Here is a 19,630-nt window from a genome sequence, read left to right on the forward strand (position 1 = left end):
AACTGGCCCTCATGAGAAGGCTCAATCCATTTTGGGTAACAAGAGTTTTACTAACACTGTGAGCTCACCCTTGTAAACAAACTCTTGATCTGTTAGCCTCAGCAGGAAAGCAGACAGAAAATACATAAAACGTGATGGTAAAAACCCTTCCCTAACAAAAAGAGATAGGATCTGCAAAGTGAAGAAATTCACTTTTCCATGCATAGTGCATTTAGGATACCTTGATAGCTTTCTGAATAACTTACAACTGCTTGCACAATTTCAAGTCCAATATAAATCTGCCAGTAACTCCACTGACCTAAATCAATTCTATTTTACTTATAATTTTAACACATAGAATCAACCAAGTGGTGCATGTAATATTAACAGACTATAGCAGATTATTAGTATTAGGTTTTGAGATAACTTTTTAAATACAATCTTTTGAAATAACAAACTTCTAGAAATAACACAATGCAAAACATATGGTGCACCAGCTGAGTAGCACTGCAATATTAGATATACAGATGCTTCACTACAGTTACCAACTGTTTATAGCCTTGAGTTAGAAGTTACTGAGTTCTACATTCCTGACTTTATCTTATTAGACAATTGCAATTCAAGCGTATTGCAACCAATGCTGTGAAAAATTACTACAGATTTTCATTAAATCTCATTTTTATTCAGTCTGAGTAAAATGGGATTTATTTAGAAGCAGAATATATGATAGCTGTACTGAACACCATCATCTAAATTAATAGAAAAAGGTTTTTTTTCCTACCTTATAATCATCTTCGTAGTCATTATATCCACAAGTGCTTAAGATGTCAGGAAATATATCCGACCATCCATTACTTGTACAATTTTTGCTAATGTTTCCTGTAAAGCAAAATTAGAGAGTTTAAATCAGAAAGATTCAATACTCTCCTCATCAATGACTCCTTAGACAATCTGTGTCATTAGCTGGTCACAACCTAGCTCTTTTTCCTTTGTTTCCTAGGACTCAACCCAGCCATTTCCTCTCATGGGCTTTTCATTTATATTCCTTTGGCTTTTACCAGAAGTAAACCCAAGACTTTTCCTTTCCTATTTCTGTTACACATCTGAAAAAGCCTAAACTGTTCTGCTGTTTTATTTCAAATACACTTCACTCTGTAAAGGAGCTATTTGTAGGTAATTTAAAAGGAAAGTAATTTCAGTGAGAGTTATTCTAACTTCCTATTTAAGGCTTTTGAGAAGCCAGCACCAAGGAATCTACTGAAGACTTACAAAAGCTCTTAGACTTTAGGTGAGACTTTCTGCTACAGCAAATGTTGGTAAGTTTGGTAATCAAGTTCAAAGGACAAGTTATGTCACAGACTGAAGAATGAGGTAAAGATGCAGGCTGATTTTCACCCTTTGAACCAGTATTGAAACAATGTGGGACAGGGAAGGTACAGGACATGTGGAAGTATGGCTGGAAAGGAATTTTGAAGATTTATTAATTTCAGAAAGTTTCTGTTTGGAGCTGAAAGAAAAAGTTGACTCCTTCTGGAGACGAAGTCACACAGATGACATGGGGGCAATCCATGATTCTACTTGCCAATCTAATTAAAATGAATTAATTTTCATGCAATATGGAACAACTTCAAGAGGACAAAACAGAAAAGCCTGATGTCAGACTAACGAATAGTCATCACATTTATTATAACTTACTCTTACAATGTTAATTCATGGCCAACTTCTCACATTGCTTAGAGCAATTTGTATATCTGTGATACTTGAAATCTATAATAGTATACTGCTTTGGTTTGGAGTTTACCACTGATCTATAATTGACTTAAAGACTCCAGGTTTTCACCATAGAAAAGTAAATTTCTGTGCCATAGGTCAGTGTTGGTCAAGAAAACCCAAACTTGTTTATATACACTCCAAACTAAAGCTTTTGTGATCTTTATTTTGTTGATTGGTTACTGGAATTTCTTCTTTGTGTAAAGTCTTCAGTTTCCAGCTAATAAAAGACCTTGACCTGAACCCACAGTCTCCTCAAACAACGGGACCACTTTTGCCATTTGGCATAGGAATGACATTTTTAAAAGAAAATGTCACCTATTTATACACTGTGAAGAGCCTTCACTTTAAGAGTACATCAAGATTCTCTGACCAGGCAGAGCAGAGGAATGTGTTAACAGAACCACAATTGCGTCAAAGCCAGTTTTGCAAGAAAAACTCAATGTACTCAAGACACTGAAGTATTTTCTACTTCAAATACTGTAATACCTTCTAACCTAAAGAGAGTTGGGCAATGTTCTAGGGAAGGCAATGTTTATTTCTAAACCATCTCTTCATGCAATTAAGTATTTCAGATGACAACCTTATTTAAAACCTCTAACTTGGCATATACATTTCAATATATACTTTACAGAATAACTTTCTGAGACTAATAAACTTGTAAAATACAGGAAAAACATTATAGGATAATACGATTACTTTTACAGTAAAAATTCATTTAATCAAAAGTTACTAATAGTCAATACAGAATTAATCATGTGGTCTGCTAAACTACAACAGAGCACCACAGAGCCAGCTCTCCAAAAGTTCTAAAGATGAAAAGAAAACTACTTTTTTCAAATTCACAATTTAAATTGGGAAATCCTTTAAGAAACTGATGGCATTTAAAAGCCTACATGAAGTTTGGAATATTTGCATAAAAATAAGGTAGTCTAGATCACCTTGTAGTGGAATTTTAACTGCTCCTAAACACTAAAAGCTAAAACATAAATATCACAAATCTGGGTAAATAAAAAGAGTGAAATTTCTTGTTTGAAGGTATTTTCATAAATTTCCACTGTAAGAATGAAGTTAATTTGTATTTGTGTATGAATTAAATAAACTACATATGCCTGAGCATAATCAGCTTATGAAAGTACCAAGATGCTTAGTTAGCTCTTAATTGAATCAACCATGCAAAATGTTTGTTGTCTTCCTTCTCTGAAATTTTAGAAAGACAAGATTTAAAAAAACACTCTTAATTGAACAGGAACCTCTAAAAATTAATCCTGTTAGGTTCCACAAGCAGGAATTTAACAGGTAGCTATAAAAAAAAGCTGGATCAGGAAAAATTACAGCAAACTATAAAATGAAGAAATATTTCAGTCTTGCTGACACCATGGTGAAGTGAGATAGGGTTGCAATGCACTGTGAAGGTTTCAGACTTAAATATTTATTGCAGTTGTTTTATAGTAATATTAAAATGTTGTTGTAATGTAACTAAAGTTTGTGAAATAAACTCCAGAGAGAGTGTGCATGCTCTAGCTTTTGGCAAATAGGCAGAAGCAGTGTGATTTAATTCAGATTTTGAATTTTTGATATTTATTAGTTTGCCTTGTCTCATGACAACACTTTATTATCTTTGTTTGAGTAATTTGAAAACTTTTATAGATTTCACAACATTTAGCGACGATTACACATACTTTCCCCTTTACAAACTGTTTAGACTATCCATGGTAAACTAATCCAGATTCACCAGTTCCAGGAATGAAAACCTTTGCTCATCTGTAGATTGTTTTACTTATCTGTTTTTTACTGGAACAAGACTTATTCAGCAGTTTTAAGTCAAAAGTTATTTTATAACCCAAATTAGCCCCTAAGTTAAATGTAATATTGTTAAAGCTCTCCACGGAGACACCAATCCCTCCTCCCCACCCAAAAAATAATTACATAACTGTGGTAAGTTTTTTTTTATCTTTTACCAGCTCTTCATGACAATGATTTCCCACCTGAGCAATGGGGATAAGATTTTTCCAGCAGCATTTTGAGATACATGTGAAATACTCAGTGTGCATCATTTATTTTCAAAACCCTCTTAAATGCCACAGGGTAAAATCTGATGTATTGACAAGATGGTGCAGAAGATGGGAGACTTAAACCAGTTAACTGTTTCAGCAGTCTGAGACACTGATGAGCTCCTTTCAAGTTCCATTAAAAAGGAGAATAAAAGGTTTCACAATAACTACCTTAAATTGCAATAGCAGTAATTTTTAGGTATTATCTGTTAATGTGGGCTCTTTATTCTCATGATGGCAAGGCAAAGCTCCCCTCCTGAGACACAGAGGGAACAACCTACATGTGGCCTGCTGGCAACTGTTAAAGATGTCAGTCAGGCTCAGCTGCCCTAATAATTAACAAAATAGGTCAAAAAAGAGCAAGCAATGTCAGCAGCTTTGGTGAGTTTCACTGTATCAGAAATATACTTAGTATCTAACTCAAAGAACACCAAAGATGGTAATTTGGTCTTTTCATGGTGTATCCTGAACAGCTCTGACTAGAATTTTTAATCAACAAAGAAAATTAAACCCCCAGATAAACCATTTTTAGCACATTATGTTACAGAATAACAGAGAGAAGCCAGTGAAAATACACCTTAAAGTAAAATACCTGGTTTGCCAGAAAAAAGGCTAAATACTTTTGGACAAGGGACAGTGACAGTCTCTCCAATCTTCGCAGGACGCCAGCAGGTGATGTTATCCCAAACTCCAACACATCCTGAAACAAAACCAGCATTAGCAGCCTTGAAAGCTGGGTTTACTTATAAAGATCTGGTGAAAGCTTTGGACAAGTGGTTGAAAAATATTCGACGCCTTCAAGAAAGCTGAAAATATGATATTTTCCATGAAAACTTTAAAGGCATCATAATAGTCTGCTGATTAACCAGCCAATTTTGAGGTCAGTTAATACATTGGTTGCAGAATGTCTGATTAAAACAATGTCATTGTGATGTGAGAATGCTAAGAAAAAATAAGAAAGATTAAAAAGTAACTCCTGAGCATTGATATGGATTATTAAGAGTTGCAAAATTTTGAGAAATTCCTACTCACAGTTAAAATGGAGTTTTCTCTCAAGCAGATTGAATATCACAGATAAATATGTAAGTAGGTCATTGGACTCAGCACCACATATGACAGGCATGCATTATGATTGGAGAGTGTTCAGAACAATAGGCATGAAATTACAGAATAACCTCTCAAACTAAAAAACAGATATTTGACCAAAGAATGCTTCTATATATTGGTTTCAGGAAGGGCAGGTGGCCTTCAAATTTCATAGATATATTTTATAGTGGCAGTAAATGCTTGTTACAATTAGAAAGCAACTTGCTACAGCTTTGCCCATGTTGATATCCATATCAATGTGGCTCAAAGGCTGTATCTTGTGCATGAGTGAAAATCTTCCTATAGCTGCTCTAGGCATTTGGCTCAATCATGCCCTGTTTAAAGGTGTCTTTTTATAATGCATATCTTCTAAGCTAAGCAAAGAGCTATGAAAGTTTTTCAACACAAGCCTTGCAAGGACAAAGAAGTAAGGAAATGTTACTCATATTATCTCAGTTGAAGTTAAAAAAAATAATAAAAAAAAGTCGTGCCAAATTCTAGGCATTTATGTCTTCAGATAAGGCAATTAAAAAATTTATTTTGTAATTAATGTTAAAGACAGAAATCAAACTATTATTCCACTGGTGTAATCTCCATAAGATTATTAGCAGTATAAGGGACAGTTTGTTCCTTTCTGTTGAGAACATAAAACTTGGGTTGGGAACTGCTCACAGCCATATTATTCTTCAGAATATTTATAGTATTAGCAATTCATTATTAATTTATTCTGTGCTAGTGAGGTCATGCCCAAAATCAAGCCACATGAGTTAAATGAAACTTGAAAAGGAATATTTAGAAGTTCTATATTTGTATAAAAAATTTTTAGTGCAATTAAACTTGGACAGCTTGTGTTGACTTATAATATGCAGCATCCTGCTTTCAAAGTTTAAGTTACTTTTAAAGCACACGTAAACCAAGGAACCAAAGAATGTGTAACAGGACCAGCAGCTGGATTTGTCCCAGGGCTGTGTCCTAGCTGCAGCACGAAGGAAAGCCAGTGGCACAGTGTTCCCATGAGCCTTGCTTTCCTTTGGAAACATCCATCCAAGTGTGATAGCTGTGAGGGAGCCTTGAGTGGCACAAGAACAAGGTCTGGAGATGATAAATGAAGATGAGAGGAGGATTATGGGAGAAATTCTGCATTTGATCACCAATTCCACAGAGTCCTCTTTATGCACTTTCCCAAGGAAGTGCAATTCTCCAGAGGATTCACTTGCTTATGGGGATTGGGTCTTTTTTCCCTCCTCATAAGATTGCACAGTTCTAAATGCAGCATCTGTTCTATATTCAGGAAGATTATGCCAAAAATAAGGGATTACTAAAGAGAACACTTCACAAAGTTTATCTCTGTGCGTAGATAACGTAATGCCTTATCCTCCACTGCCCTGTGTGCTGCATCAGCCTCTCTTGGCATTACCAACAGTATCCCTGAGAGATCTCTGATAGTGGCTTGGCCATCTGTACACAATTTCAGAGGTTTACACTGAGCAGGTCACCTTCAGAGCCTTTGAAATGGAATTTCAACATGCTTAAGTCCTTCCTGAGTTGCATTTCTGGGTCAAAATCAAGTCCAAATCTCAATGATGCAGCGCCAGAGCTTACTCAAACTAAAAGAATGTTTACCTGAACCAATTCAGGTCATGCTTCCTCCCCAATTGATTTTAAGCCAAAACCAACATCAATAACAAGACATACAAGTAATCAGAAAGACAAAGAAACTATTTTCTTCATCTGCCAGCACTCAGAACTACAGTGACAAAATGAAACTCTTTTGGCTTTGATTGATGGACTCCCTGAGCCAGCATAAACAAGCCCTGGAGTACACAAGAATAATTATCATCTTGTAAGACCTCAGACGTTTTTATTTCAACCCCATTTCCACAAACAGTGAGAGCTGAGATGAGTCATGAAGTTGTTCATGCACACCCATGTAAGCTGATGACTTTCTCAAATTTTCCCTTTTGTTTAATCCACTCTCTGTAAAATGGTGGGCTTATTACAGTAATCTGCAAACAGCTCTGAGGACTTTGTAAATTTTTTTCTATGCTACTGTACATTGACTGGGCTAAGGTTTTGCCAAGCAGGCAGCTGAACAGCATGGACTTCAGAGCTCCATTGTTGTGTTTTCCACAGAAAACACTTTAAAATCTTATTCAAGCCTCAATTGGATGAAATACTATATAGAGAAATTGAAGTTCAAGTCCTATTCCTACCAAAATTAATCAACACAATTTGTATCAAATCTCAAAGCTTGCTGCAAGGAACTCAGTATACAAGTTTTTGATGTTCAAAACATCACAAGTCACTTATGGTTTCTGGAATATGTTTTATTCCTTTACTTTTCCTCAGTATTTTAGGACTTTACAGGCATCGATGGCCCAGGAGAGAATGGAAGTGTTTCAGATTCCTCAAATCAAATGGATGAAGTAACACCAAAGATGTATTTCCTACATGTAGACTACATTCAAATGAATCACAAATCATGTGAGTGAAACTGGAGTGGCTGTCACCAGAACTCCAAGAATATTAAGCCTCAATTTATGATTATCTACAGGCTTATTGATAATGGTACAGGACATCTGAGAAAACTGCTGAAATGTTCTGGAGGCATTTGTAGTCACTGAATGACTACAGTGGGCATCTGAATCTAGTCTGAAAGCTGAAATGGTATTAATTACTGGTGTTATTATTGCTGGAATTGCAACTGCTAAACACAATGCATCTTCTGGGCTTTCAAATCACACCTTGCCTCATTGCCCCCTTCTTCCAATCACTATGGATTTTTAACAGTGTTGCATTCATGTATCACCTTTTTCTCTTTGGAAAACATACTCTTATGCAGAGGTGGGATAAAATTAACTTGACTTTACCTTAAAACACGTGAAATTAGGCCAAGTTAATTGCCATCAACAATTGCCTGATTCTTTCCAGTGACCACAAAGCAGTCTAGAGTGCTTTAAATACCACACAGTTGGGAAGTGAAGGTGTGGTAAATGCCATGTTAAATGTTTCTGTTTCCCTACATAGAATATCTAACTTGATCAAACTTAGTATTCTCCTCTCAACTCTCTCTACAACTCTCTGTCCAGCATTAATTCATTGAGTGTTAGGATTTCTGGGGTGTCATCCATCAGTACATCACTCATAAAATCATTATCTAAAGTCTCAATTTCTGGAAGTTCTACCCATCTCTCACATATGTAGCCCTGCTTCCTACTGTCTCTGAAGGATATTGATCAAGTCAGATAAAAAATATATTCATATTTTTAGGTTTAAATAATGTCTACATGTGAGTTCTGGTAATAATTTTACCAGTAAAATAATAATTTCCATAGCTAGCTTTCTATTTCTTTCTGTAGCTCACTTTTAAGGCAAAACTACAATTGTAAACATTGTAGCAACTTTAATTGCTCCAATGTTTATTTCATATAATGTCTATAATTTTTATTTATACTATTTTTAAAGTATTCTAAGTACCCAGATATACTTTATTTTACATCTTTATTTTCTTTTATGCTCATTATTGGATTTAGTCTCAATGTTTGCATTGTGCTTCAATAAATTCTCAAGTATTGAGTGTTTTCGTCCTTTCACTTTGATGCACACATAAAAGTCAGTCCAGCTTAGATCTGTGTTAGCTCCTCAACTTTTTCTGCATGCCAACTATTATATTCTTTACCTTTTTATTTAACTATTGGGCTGATTCTGGCTGAGATAATTTTCTTCACAGCTGCTAATACAAGGCTGGTTTGGATTTGTGCTGAGCAGTGGGTTTTTTGCTTTACCTATTAAACTGTCCTTTTCTCAATGCAAGAGTTTTCCAGCTTTTACCTTCCCAATTCTCTCCCCAACCCTGCTGGTGGGGGGGTGAGTGACTGCCTGTGCAGGGCTGGATCAGTCTCTGGGTTTTAACCATTACCAGCTCTTGACAAAACTAGCAAAGGCAAAAAGAAAAAAGGTTCTTCATCCCTGATTCTGTGGTGTCTAGAAGAACACTCCTGCAGCCTGCATAGAACAATCCCTTTTCAGTCTCCTCATTTGCACCATTTGTTTCTCTGATGTGTCATTCACAGAATATCCAAGGAAACAACCAAGCTTCCCTGAAATCCTTTGCTCAGTGACTCGCCCAAAGTCTCTTCTCCTGTTCCTCCAGAGGACACTGCAGATGCTATTGTTAGCTAGTTTCAATGAGATCACTTACTTTATTTGAATGTTTGGTCTTTAATGCTTGTCATGCACTTGCAGATAGTTCATAATTAAAGGAAACATAACAGACTATAAACTACATTTTGTTTCCCATTTTCTTCAGCTTACATAAGTGCTGCCACCCCCTCCATCATCTGCCTTTGGAGATCCAGTCTTTGAGCAACAAGTTCACTTACCCATGTGTGCTTCTTTGTCTATAAAAACATAAAACACTGGAGCTTGTGCTAGAAAATTTTGTTTATAGACACATTTTATAAATATATAACCACTAGGTGGCACTTTGTATTTGGATTTAAAAATTGTCACTTCCAAGAGAGGTTTAGCATTTTTCAAAACTGTCTAGTCGTGCATAAAACATGAAAAAACAACAGAGTGCTTTAAAAATGAGTCAGAAAGTCGACAGCTAGCCCAGGGTTTATTATGCAATGTTTTGATTTTTTAGTTAACTTGGCAGAGCAGGAGCTATCTCACTCTTATGGGCAATGATTTCTGGACTGCAGGTCTGTGTGCCACAGCATGGAACTTAGGTCGTATGGGAATTATGAACATATATGGACTGACATTCCTTCTGCATTTTCACACTAGGGATAAAAAACAAACGAAAAAGAGGTGCTGCACAAGCTGGGAGCAAAGCAGAACTGCTCAGAGTGGGAACAGGAATGAGACAGTCCCAAAAAAGGCTGCCCCACTGAGGTGTTTCCCACTGCTTTTGTCAGGGCTCTGAGAGCATGAACAGGCTGTGACGGCCCTGCCTTCGTCCTCCTCAGAGCCTGTGCCTTCCTCTCCCCTGCCCTGCACTGTGGCCCTGCCCAGCCATCCCAGGGCTCTGCCCAGCCCCGGTGCCCTGTGCTGGGCCCTGACCCCCCTCTGCAGGCTGATGTCCCTGTCCCAGGGAGGTGACACCTGCCTGGGGACACCTGCCTTGTCCTGAGGGGGTAGGACCTGCCAGACCCTGTCTGCCCAAAGCCCCTCTGAGTGGAGCTGCCTGCCTGCAGTCCTGTAGCAGTACAAACACTGGCTACATTGGAGTCTAGAAGCAGCTCAAATTGCTCAGAAACAGAGGAAATGCCAATGGAAAAACTTTTAATTTCCAGTCAACAAATGCTACTTGTAGACAGCAAACAGAAATTTGAAATTCCATGGTATACATCAGATTTAACTAGTTTAAGTAGAATGATGAAACCAATAGAGTCTATCTCATATTAACCTAAAATATTTGCAGTTCATAGGTTCTTCAAAAGCCAGTTCTATTACCAGGAATGGCAAAAATATGGTTTCCACGATTTCTAAGGGATTTCTGGATTTTCACGAAATTAAACACACCAGAAGAAATGTCTTGTTTCCCTTTTGAAGAACAGCTTCCCTTTGGAGAATCAAAAATCTATTGGCCAGTTTTACACTTAAATCAATTTAAATATTTTTAGGGTTCTGTGGGGAAATAGGGAAGTGGCCAGCCAAAACTTTGAAAAAATCCCTTCAAAAAAGAAAACAAACTTTCATCCAAATTTTCCAGGTAAATCCTGCTTTCCAATTACTCAAAATGTCCTGTGGAGACAAGAGCATTTATTTTCGAATGACTGAAAATGATGCTAATCTTAAAATAAGAACATTATTTTCTATTCTAATGCAAATATATTAATGTATATATAGTCAAAGCTCTAAGAGGTACTCTCATCTTTATGTTGCCCAATTCTGACATGCTGTACATTCTTGAAAATTAACATTAAAAATTAATCTGTTCACATAAACTCCAACGCAAAATGTTAAAATTCTCTATTAAGAAGTGGACCATATATTTCTGCTAGTGTGTGTTATGTCTAACCCAAGTGCTATTAGTTGCATTAGATGAAGCTTTTTCAGTGTTTTGGTACCCAAAATTCCTTCCTTGTGGTATTTCAGCTTTGGATGTCATGGAGAATAGATTGTCATGGCCACAGCTGTCTTTATCAGGACTGAAGTAGAAGACTATGCTGGGCAGTATTTCCTTCAGAATCTTCTGGAAAACACAAGAAATTCACTTATGGATGTGCATTTTCAGTCTTCAGGGCTACAAATGCCTTATCTTAACATTTACTACTAAATTTCTATTTACATTTTGGGTAGAGCAGAAATTTCAGATCTTCAAAATCATTGTGGGCACCTGGGGCTTCTCTTCTTTCCAAAAGGATTTGTTGTTGTCACTCTTAGTAAATTTTACTATGTGAGATTTCTGAATGAGGCTGATCAGGATGTTTTCTTGGTCTTCACCATTTTATTTACAGTTTGTTACTTTCCAGTAGGCAACTCATTTCATTCTAGGTGCTTTCTCACCTTTCTCACCCAGCCTCCTTAAAAGACAGAGCTCTGCCACTTTTCTGCCCTCAAATATTTAAGTACAGCTTCCACAAAGCCCAGACACTGTCAATACCATAAGGGTCAGTTTTATGTGGTGTCATTAATGATGACATTTCAATGAGTGAAAGTCAAAACATAAAAATATCCAAAGCAGCCCCTTTAGCTTCCTTCATGTAAAAAAAAAAAAAAGTGTGAACTAAAAAGTAGCAACATATCTGTACTACACCTGGAAAAGCAGCAGCACAGAGATTTAAGGTGAAGTTGTGGTTCTTAGAGTTACTGGTGCTGCATGGAAGAAGTTCCATGACCCCACCATCTCATTTAATTCTACTTTGAATGTTGCTTTAGAGGTCTGTCAGCAGCACTGCAGTCTGAAGTTCTGACCCATTTTACAGAGAAAAGAACTTCTAAATAAAACCTGATGCAAGACCTTGATGAGATAGGGAGCATAAGAAAGGGGAAACCTTGAGGAGATTCCTGTTCACGTAGCAAAGGAAAGGCCTCATCTGGCTTTGTGTCAGTTTCCTATTTACTAACGTGGAGGATGGAGTGATCACATTTGTGTGGCTATACAGAGAGGTGTGTGTATTATACACAAAGGAGTGGGGTCTGTGTAAATGCAACATATGCACCTTTCTTCCTGGAAAAACAACCTTAACAGGTAACCTGATCAGGTAAATTTAACTTTGGGGCAACTTGCCATGGGTCTGACATTTGAATGCTCATCCCACAGTTCTGAACAGCTCTGTTTCATCCACAAGATCATGAGCTCAGTGTGGAATCACTGAGGAAAATTTTATTGACAGTGCAATTCAGGAGACTGGATTACACAGCAATATTGGTCCCTCTTGCTTTAAACTTATAAATAATGAACAGCATAATTTTGGTGTCTTGTCTCTTTTAATTTCCTATTACAAGCTGCATTATGAAGCTTCTCTTTGAGAGGTTTATGAAATTCTTTCCAAAACCATTTTTCTTTTTGTCTACATCCCTTCCTTAAAGTTCAAAAGCCATATCTAAAATTAAAAATGTTGTCTGATGTATGGGGTCTCACAAAAACACATTTTGGAAATCAAAATCTGAAAAGACATATTTAACTATACAGCCACTCAGTCCAAGATCAATCAAAAGTCCCTAAACTTCATTCTTTTCATAATGAAATCTTTTTTAAAACTTTTAGTTGTAGAACCATGTTAAAACCCCCTGAGTTTTAACATTTTTGACCACAAGATCTCATTTTTTCACTTGAAGGTGAAGAGAAATGAGCCAATTACTTTATAAGGAAAAATTCTAAAAACTCAATAAAGGAAGAAATTTGCAGAAGGACAATTTTTATGTATTTTCAATCAATTTTCTTGGGAACTTTTTTTTTTTTTTGTTAGGAAACAAGCCCTTGGTAGCAAATAAAAAACAAATCAGTTTTTTTCCATATAGACCTCAAAATCTGTATCTATTATGAGCTAGTTAGAATGCAATTCATCTGCCCTTCAAAAATAAAGAAATAATAAAGAAATGTGCCCAAAGACAGAAGAACCTCTCCTAGGCTTCCAGCTAGGTGCATCCATATCACAGGGGCCAAATTACAGGAGGAAAGAAGACAACAAATGAGGATAGAAGCTAATGCAGGCTTCATAAAATAAACAACCAGATGTTCTAAAGAGCACTATAGGGAGGAAAGCACTGCCACAGGTCTTTGGAGAGTGACTTCTCCCCTAAGTGGAGTGTAAGGCTGTCCACTAATGGAAAAGTATGTGCCAATGCCTGAAAATTTGGGTGTCTCACAGTTTGACATTGGCCAATGAGCAGAATTTAGACCAGCTGGGTCCCTTGGTTTCAGCATATCCTTAGCACAGTTCAAAGGATGCTTACACTGTCTTTATACAATGTTTCTTTGGAAAACACACTACTGTGGGAAACACACTACTGAAGCCATGAAGTGCTTCATACACTTCACAGTCAGTGATTTTAGGTGCAATGCAAAAATTACTCAGCAAAATTCTTCAGCCCGTGTCCTGAGTCAGCTCAGGTGTAAGATCATTTTATCATGTCAAAGAAACCCAAATAGCCCTTAAATGTTTCCTTTGTACCTCCCTAACTGGGAGCTGAGAAGGTAAGATATTTATTACGTAATTGTCATCTAGGTCAAAGAAGAAATGACTTGCCCCAGACAATTTGGATACTCAAGAATTCAGAAGCTGTGCATGACAGCCAAATTCTGGACCATGCGACATGGAGGTGTAAAGGTTTCCCAGGTGACCAATAAATTAATGAAAAGATTCCCACTGACTTTGATAATGGAGGTCCAAGCCTTCTGTGGAAAATCTCAGGGAGCCCTTATTTCCAAGATCAAGACAGTTCCTTCACAAGACTTCATTAACAGTTTTTGTAAGTCACGTAGCACATACTAAAGCTAGAGAAGTATGACAAGGCCTGTATATCCATCTTTCCCATACAGGAAAAAGTGGAATGGTATTTGGGAATTTATTGTAAAGAATTATGTTTCAAATGTATTACAAGTTACACGCAGAGCTACAATTTGGACCAGTTCCAGCTTTTCAATTTTCTTTAGTAATTCTACTTTTTCAGCAGACAGAGTATTACTGTTCAAAAGAATCCTTACTTCTTTGTATGATTACAGAGAGCTTACTAGGAAAATAAGGACACACAGAGAATGTCTATTTTTGGAAATGTAAATGCATACATTTAACATAGGCTTGGAGGTTCTTGGTGAGGGTATCTGTAACAGAAAGCATAGAACAAATTCTCCCGTACTATTAAACATGCAGTTTTCATAAAGCAGGGGGGGCTTTATTCCAGTCTCCAACAAAATGGAATATTCCCTTAGTTTCAGATTGATATTAAATAAAATGTCTAAATTCTTTCACTGCTGTTCTGCCACTGTCTGCAGGGCTGAATCAACACCTTCAATCATCCTGTGTCCTTCCAAGACATGAGTTTTCTATCTCAGCATTTTACTTCAGGAGGCACCCCTCTCCCAGTGAAAAGAGGCTGGGAAGAAAATACTGACAGCAAACTTCTTCCTTCCCCTAGGAACCCAAAATAAAATTGGTGTGCATCACAAAGATACCCTTGGAGCAATTCAGCATCTGGATCACAAAAGTGTGTCTTGAGGAAAGCTTGACTTTCAAAGCCATGTAACAGCTAACAAGGAATTTATTGGTTCATGATTTAATTCATTAAGCTGGCCTACTAATTGTTTCTCCATCTGTCTTCGCACTAGTATTATTTATGTAACAGCCATCTCTCTTCACTACTCATATATAAATAAAAGCCTTAAATCTAGATTAATTATTCCAGTAAGATTTTGCATTTTTAAAATTACTGATCTTGATTAATAAAATGGAGACATTATAATAAAATACAAACTGTTGATGATCCTTTGAATTTTTTTATACAAATTAGTATTAGAATATGCACTGAGAGAGTTACACATTTAAATTGAGGAGAGGTGGAAAAAGCATCATAAGTTGAGACTCATGTTTATGCTCAAAGAGCACTGCAGATGGCAGGTCTCTGAGGTCCCATAGCCATCATCAGAGTGTATTCAAAACAAAATGAACACAAAAAGCCCAAATAAACCACGTAGTGACAATCTGATTTTATCTGTCACCGTTTTATTCCGCTTGCTGAACAAATAGCTTTATCAGAAGCTTCAATTTACAGGAAAAATGTTATTTTTCCATAAACTTTTTTTCTCCTCCCATGAGAAGTTAAGAAGGAAATTTAATAGAATAAAAAAAAAAACCCAGGAAAAAACCCCCCAACACACCACCCCACCAAAACACCCAAACCAAACAAACCCCAAGTCCAAAAACCTAACAAAACCCCTACATCTACTATTCTTCTTCCTTCCACTAAATTACAGTTTGATCTATGGCTAGCTATATATTTATCTTTCTATGCAGAAAGAAAATAAAACAATAAATAACAGAGAGAGTTGGGGTTTTGGGCATAACACGACTGTCTGGTGTTCCCTTTGCACGACTCCATGGTCCTCTAAGTGTGACTCTGATCTTCAGTCTGAAACATTGTCCTCTTGGGAAACCCGGAGATGTTTTCTGCCACTAGCACTTTACTCTCAGCCATAGCTAGGGAGAGATGCTTGGACCCAAAGCTTTCAGCTTTCCCTCAGATTTGCTCTTCCTGCCAGTCCTGTCATCACAGCTGCTCTGCCAGTCAGAAAATGCTAAAACAACATCTCAGCACAGGAGAGTGTGTTTGCTCCCAGCTGGTGTCCCAGCCAGGGCACTCTTAGCGCCTGCACAGCTCTCACCACATGCTTGCTGGAACAGTGTGTTTAATGCAAAATTCCATAAATTCTAAAAACTGTAAAATCCCAGGCACAGTTCAGACAACTACAGAATGTGCAATCACTACAGTAAAGAAGGAAAAGAGAGAAAATCTTCAATACTCCAGTTATCTCTACATTACAGTTTTCTTACCCTTGTAATCCACCGGCTTTGCATTCTTTAGAAGTTCCATGCATCTGGTTTCCTCCTTGTGAATCTCCAGCTGAAATCTGCATTCTGGATGGACACCATTCACCTGTGTCAAATTAACAAATGGGTTATGTCTTGAAACTAGAATGAAAATGCTTCATGAGGAATGCAGCGACTAATAACGAAAACAACGACTTTAACTGGCACAGGTTTCACCCAAGCAGGTGCTAGACACACTCAATGCCCATTTTAGCTTCTCACACATTGACATTTCAGAACAAAATGTTGAAACACTCTACTGGCTTCTTCCTGTAGCATTCATTTAGCTTTCTAGTGCATTCCTCAATACTGTGCCACCAGGTCTTTTTCTCCAGAGAAGCTCTGAGCTGAAACTGAAAAAGGAGAGTAGATACATTTGCTCTTTTCCCCCTTTGTAGTAAGTTAGAGAGCTGACAATTTAATACAAATCACAGAACATGAAAATTGATCAAACTTCATTCCCTTTGACATGGTAAATTCTGCTTTTCTTCCCTTTTCCACTATATATATGTTTTATCTCCTGAAGACCCCAGACCATGATTATTTGATTCAAGCAAATGCTAAACAGGAAGAAAACCCCACTACTTAAAAATTAAAACACTCATGCCTTTACTGGTTCAAAGTCCTGCCCTTAGTTCTTTGGTTTTCAGAAAAGTTTACGTATGTCCACAGGAAGAGACAGGAATACAGCAGTAGTGGAGAGAGAAACAAGACTCTGGAAAGTTGTGCTGGAGTCAGCTGAATTCAGAGAGGCAGTCAGAGCCTCACAGAGAAACACATGGAGTCTGAAAGAGAGTGCATGGCAGAAATTACTGCAGGAGGTGGCAAATGGAAAAGCTGGAAATTTCAGTGGAGCTGATGGGACAGTTTGATTAGCCCAAATGAAATCACATTTTAAATAAATAAAATGGGAATATGCAGTATTTCAGTCATCTCACACCTCACACTTGTAATTACCAAGAAAAAGGTGGTCTCTCTCCAAGTTTCTGTCTTTTCTTTCACATCTTTTAAGAGACATTTAATAACAGAATCTGGTAATGTTCTCTGATGCATGACACAGCAATTTAAAAAAATGTTAATAATTAATTAAGTTGTGAATCTGGGCTCAGAACCTCGGATCCAGAGTCAGGACTGAGAACCTGGTGATGCTGCAGTCTCTTTGTGGACAAACCACTTGCACAGCTTTTAAAAATACAGTGCAAGAGCCATGAGCATAATAGGAGGGGCTGTTATGAAAACTCACAAAAATCTGTCTCTTCCCCAAATGTCTCATTTTACTGTCTGCAACATCAGAACCTGATTTCCTTTTCCATGTCTCTTCTCTAAGTTGAGCGTTGAAAATATAAGCTTCAAATGCAGAATTCTTTTCCTTTCAAAGACACATATTTAACATAAATTAGGATTTCTAGAATTTATAATTGAAAGTTCAGCATTATACTGAAGATACCTACATTTAGATATGTATAATCTTTTTTGCAGATAGCAGCCACGTAAAATAAAATCCCATGTATATATAATGTTTTTAATAGCACTTTCCTCTCACAAAATTTATTTTTGGCTATTTTTCATTTCCAAGTGCTAACATTCTGTAACTTGACAGCAGATTTCCTACTTATCAAGAAGTATTACAATTACTGGATCTTGGAAAAGAAGGTTCACTAAATAAAAATGTTAAATAAATGAAGGCTAAGTCAAACCAGCTACTGCAATTAAGAAGCCTGCTGAATAAACAATTTCTCTTTCTGGTACCTCTGTAATATCAGTGATTAATAGTAAAGTTTTGTTAAAAATTTGTTATTACCCAAAGGTACAATGTTACTTTTCACAGCTGAGCTACATGCTGAACTGAACTGTGCTATGTTCTAATACATCCAGTTCATTCAGATGGACTTCACAAAGCTAAAGAGATTTAGAGGGTTCCAGACTATGTGGCTCTGACTACCTTGTGAAACTCATCAAGATTTTGAGGGCACTCACCTCTTTTTAGGACTTGTGCTCCTGCATATTTCCCTCTGCTTAACCAACAGCAGGTTATCCTTAGTCACCAGTGAATACAGAACCACATGTAAAGGTGCACACCAAGCTGGAAATCCAGCTCAGAAGTATCCCAGCATATTAAGCAGCCTAGGAATTTCTAAAGCATCTAGACCAGCAATTCGATGAATAAACATTTCCTCTGACAAGCAGCTTGCACTCACCTTCAGTATGGTTTCCCGACTTTTGGTGTTATACAGTAACAAAAAATTGGCTCAAGGCTTAAAAAAAGGCGTTTTTGTGTATCGTATTTCCATCAATGTAACTGACTTTTACAAACTACTTAAGAAACGCTTGAAAATATAAAGATGATAAAAGCAGGCCCTCTAAAGAAGACTTCAATATTCTGACTACTTTGTACATCGCAATCCCATCGCACATATTACAGAGCAGCTGTGGATGTGGGGCTTTTCCCCCCACGATGACGGCCAGTGGCCTCTGGACCGCTCCCGGGCAGCGCTCCTTGAAAACTCTTCGCAAACCAGCGGTGTCCACCGGCTACGGAGAAAACTGCGGGGCTCAAGTGGCGGCTCCGCGGGGATGGGACCGTACCCGGCTGAGCGGAGCGGTCCCGGCGCTGCGGAGCGCCCGGGGATGCGGCAGGAGCGCCGGGGGAGTGCCCGGGGGTCCGGGCGGGGGCTTCGCCCGCTCCCCTCGCCTTCTCTGCCCGGGGACAGACGGAGCCAGCGGCGAGAGGCAGCGCTGTCCCCGCACCTGCCGCGCAGAGCCCCCGCCCCGCGGAGCTGCGGGCCAGCCCGGCGGGCTCCGCACAGGCTCCTCAGGTGAGCGCCGTGCGCTCAGCCCGGCCCGCGGCCCGGAGCGCTGCCTTGGGCGGGCTGCGCGCCCCACACTTACCGGCCCCAGGCTCCAGCAGAGCGAGAGCAGCACGATCGGCAGGGTCCTCATGCCCGCCCGGTGCCCGTCCGAAGGCGCTCCGCGGGCCCCGTTGGAAGGCGGGGAGCGGGGTCCGGGTCCCGCCCGGCACCATAGGGCCCGGGGCCGCTGCCGGCTCCCCCGCACCTGCCCCTCTCCGGCGCCTCAGCTCCCGGCCCGACCGCGGCCGTGCCGCCGCCGCTCTGCGCGGAGCTCCTCCTCTAGCCCCCGGCTCCTGCCCTCCCGCCCGTGTCTCCCCAGCCCCTCTCCTCGCCTTCCTTTTCTCCTCCTCCCTGTCGCTGCCGCCGGCGCTCCCCCCATAAGAGGTGCGAGTCGCTGCCCTGAGCCGGGACGCCCCCCGCCCATCGCTGCGCCCCGCAGGTGCCCACCGCCACCCCCGGGCTGCTGCCGGGCACTGGATGCTTCTTAGCCCTCGCTGCCCTCTCTCAGGCTCCCGAGAACCCCCCTTCCCGTGATACACGCCCGGGCAGCCTGGGTGCCGTCCCGGCAGCGCATCCGTGCCCGCACCGGGGTGCCTTTTGCCGGTGAAACCAGTAAGATCATCGAACACAGACCCCGCGAAAAACGTTGAGGGATGAGTGAAGTGATCCCTGGCATGGTCCGTTTTACCACTGTGTAGAGCAACAGCTGTATTACTAAATCTTTCTTCCCCACAACTCTTTTTTTTTTCGAGTTCTCAATAGAGAACCAAGATTTTAAGGCAACTACATTATATTCCCTGGGCAGTTTACTCCAGGCATGGATCTGGGTTTTGCCTCACAAGGCATAGAAAGT

At 39.1% G+C, this 19,630-nt stretch overlaps 1 protein-coding gene across 1 annotated transcript in view; it reads right to left on the reverse strand.

The window, feature by feature from the left end:
* Positions 1–18,972, reverse strand: part of VIPR2 (vasoactive intestinal peptide receptor 2) — a 50,600-nt gene extending 31,628 nt beyond the window's left edge. The window contains exons 1-4 of the mRNA XM_009085809.4: positions 18,818–18,972; positions 15,893–15,995; positions 4,396–4,503; positions 761–858 (exon numbers count right to left, since the gene is read on the reverse strand). Coding sequence (XP_009084057.1) covers positions 761–858; positions 4,396–4,503; positions 15,893–15,995; positions 18,818–18,868 — 360 coding nt within the window. The 5' untranslated portion in view covers positions 18,869–18,972. The remainder of the gene's footprint in view (positions 1–760; positions 859–4,395; positions 4,504–15,892; positions 15,996–18,817) is intronic.
* Between the last annotated feature and the right edge of the window lie 658 nt (positions 18,973–19,630).

This window comes from Serinus canaria, chromosome 2 (assembly GCF_022539315.1).
Source record: "Serinus canaria isolate serCan28SL12 chromosome 2, serCan2020, whole genome shotgun sequence".
In the NCBI taxonomy this organism is placed as follows: Eukaryota; Metazoa; Chordata; class Aves; order Passeriformes; family Fringillidae; genus Serinus; species Serinus canaria.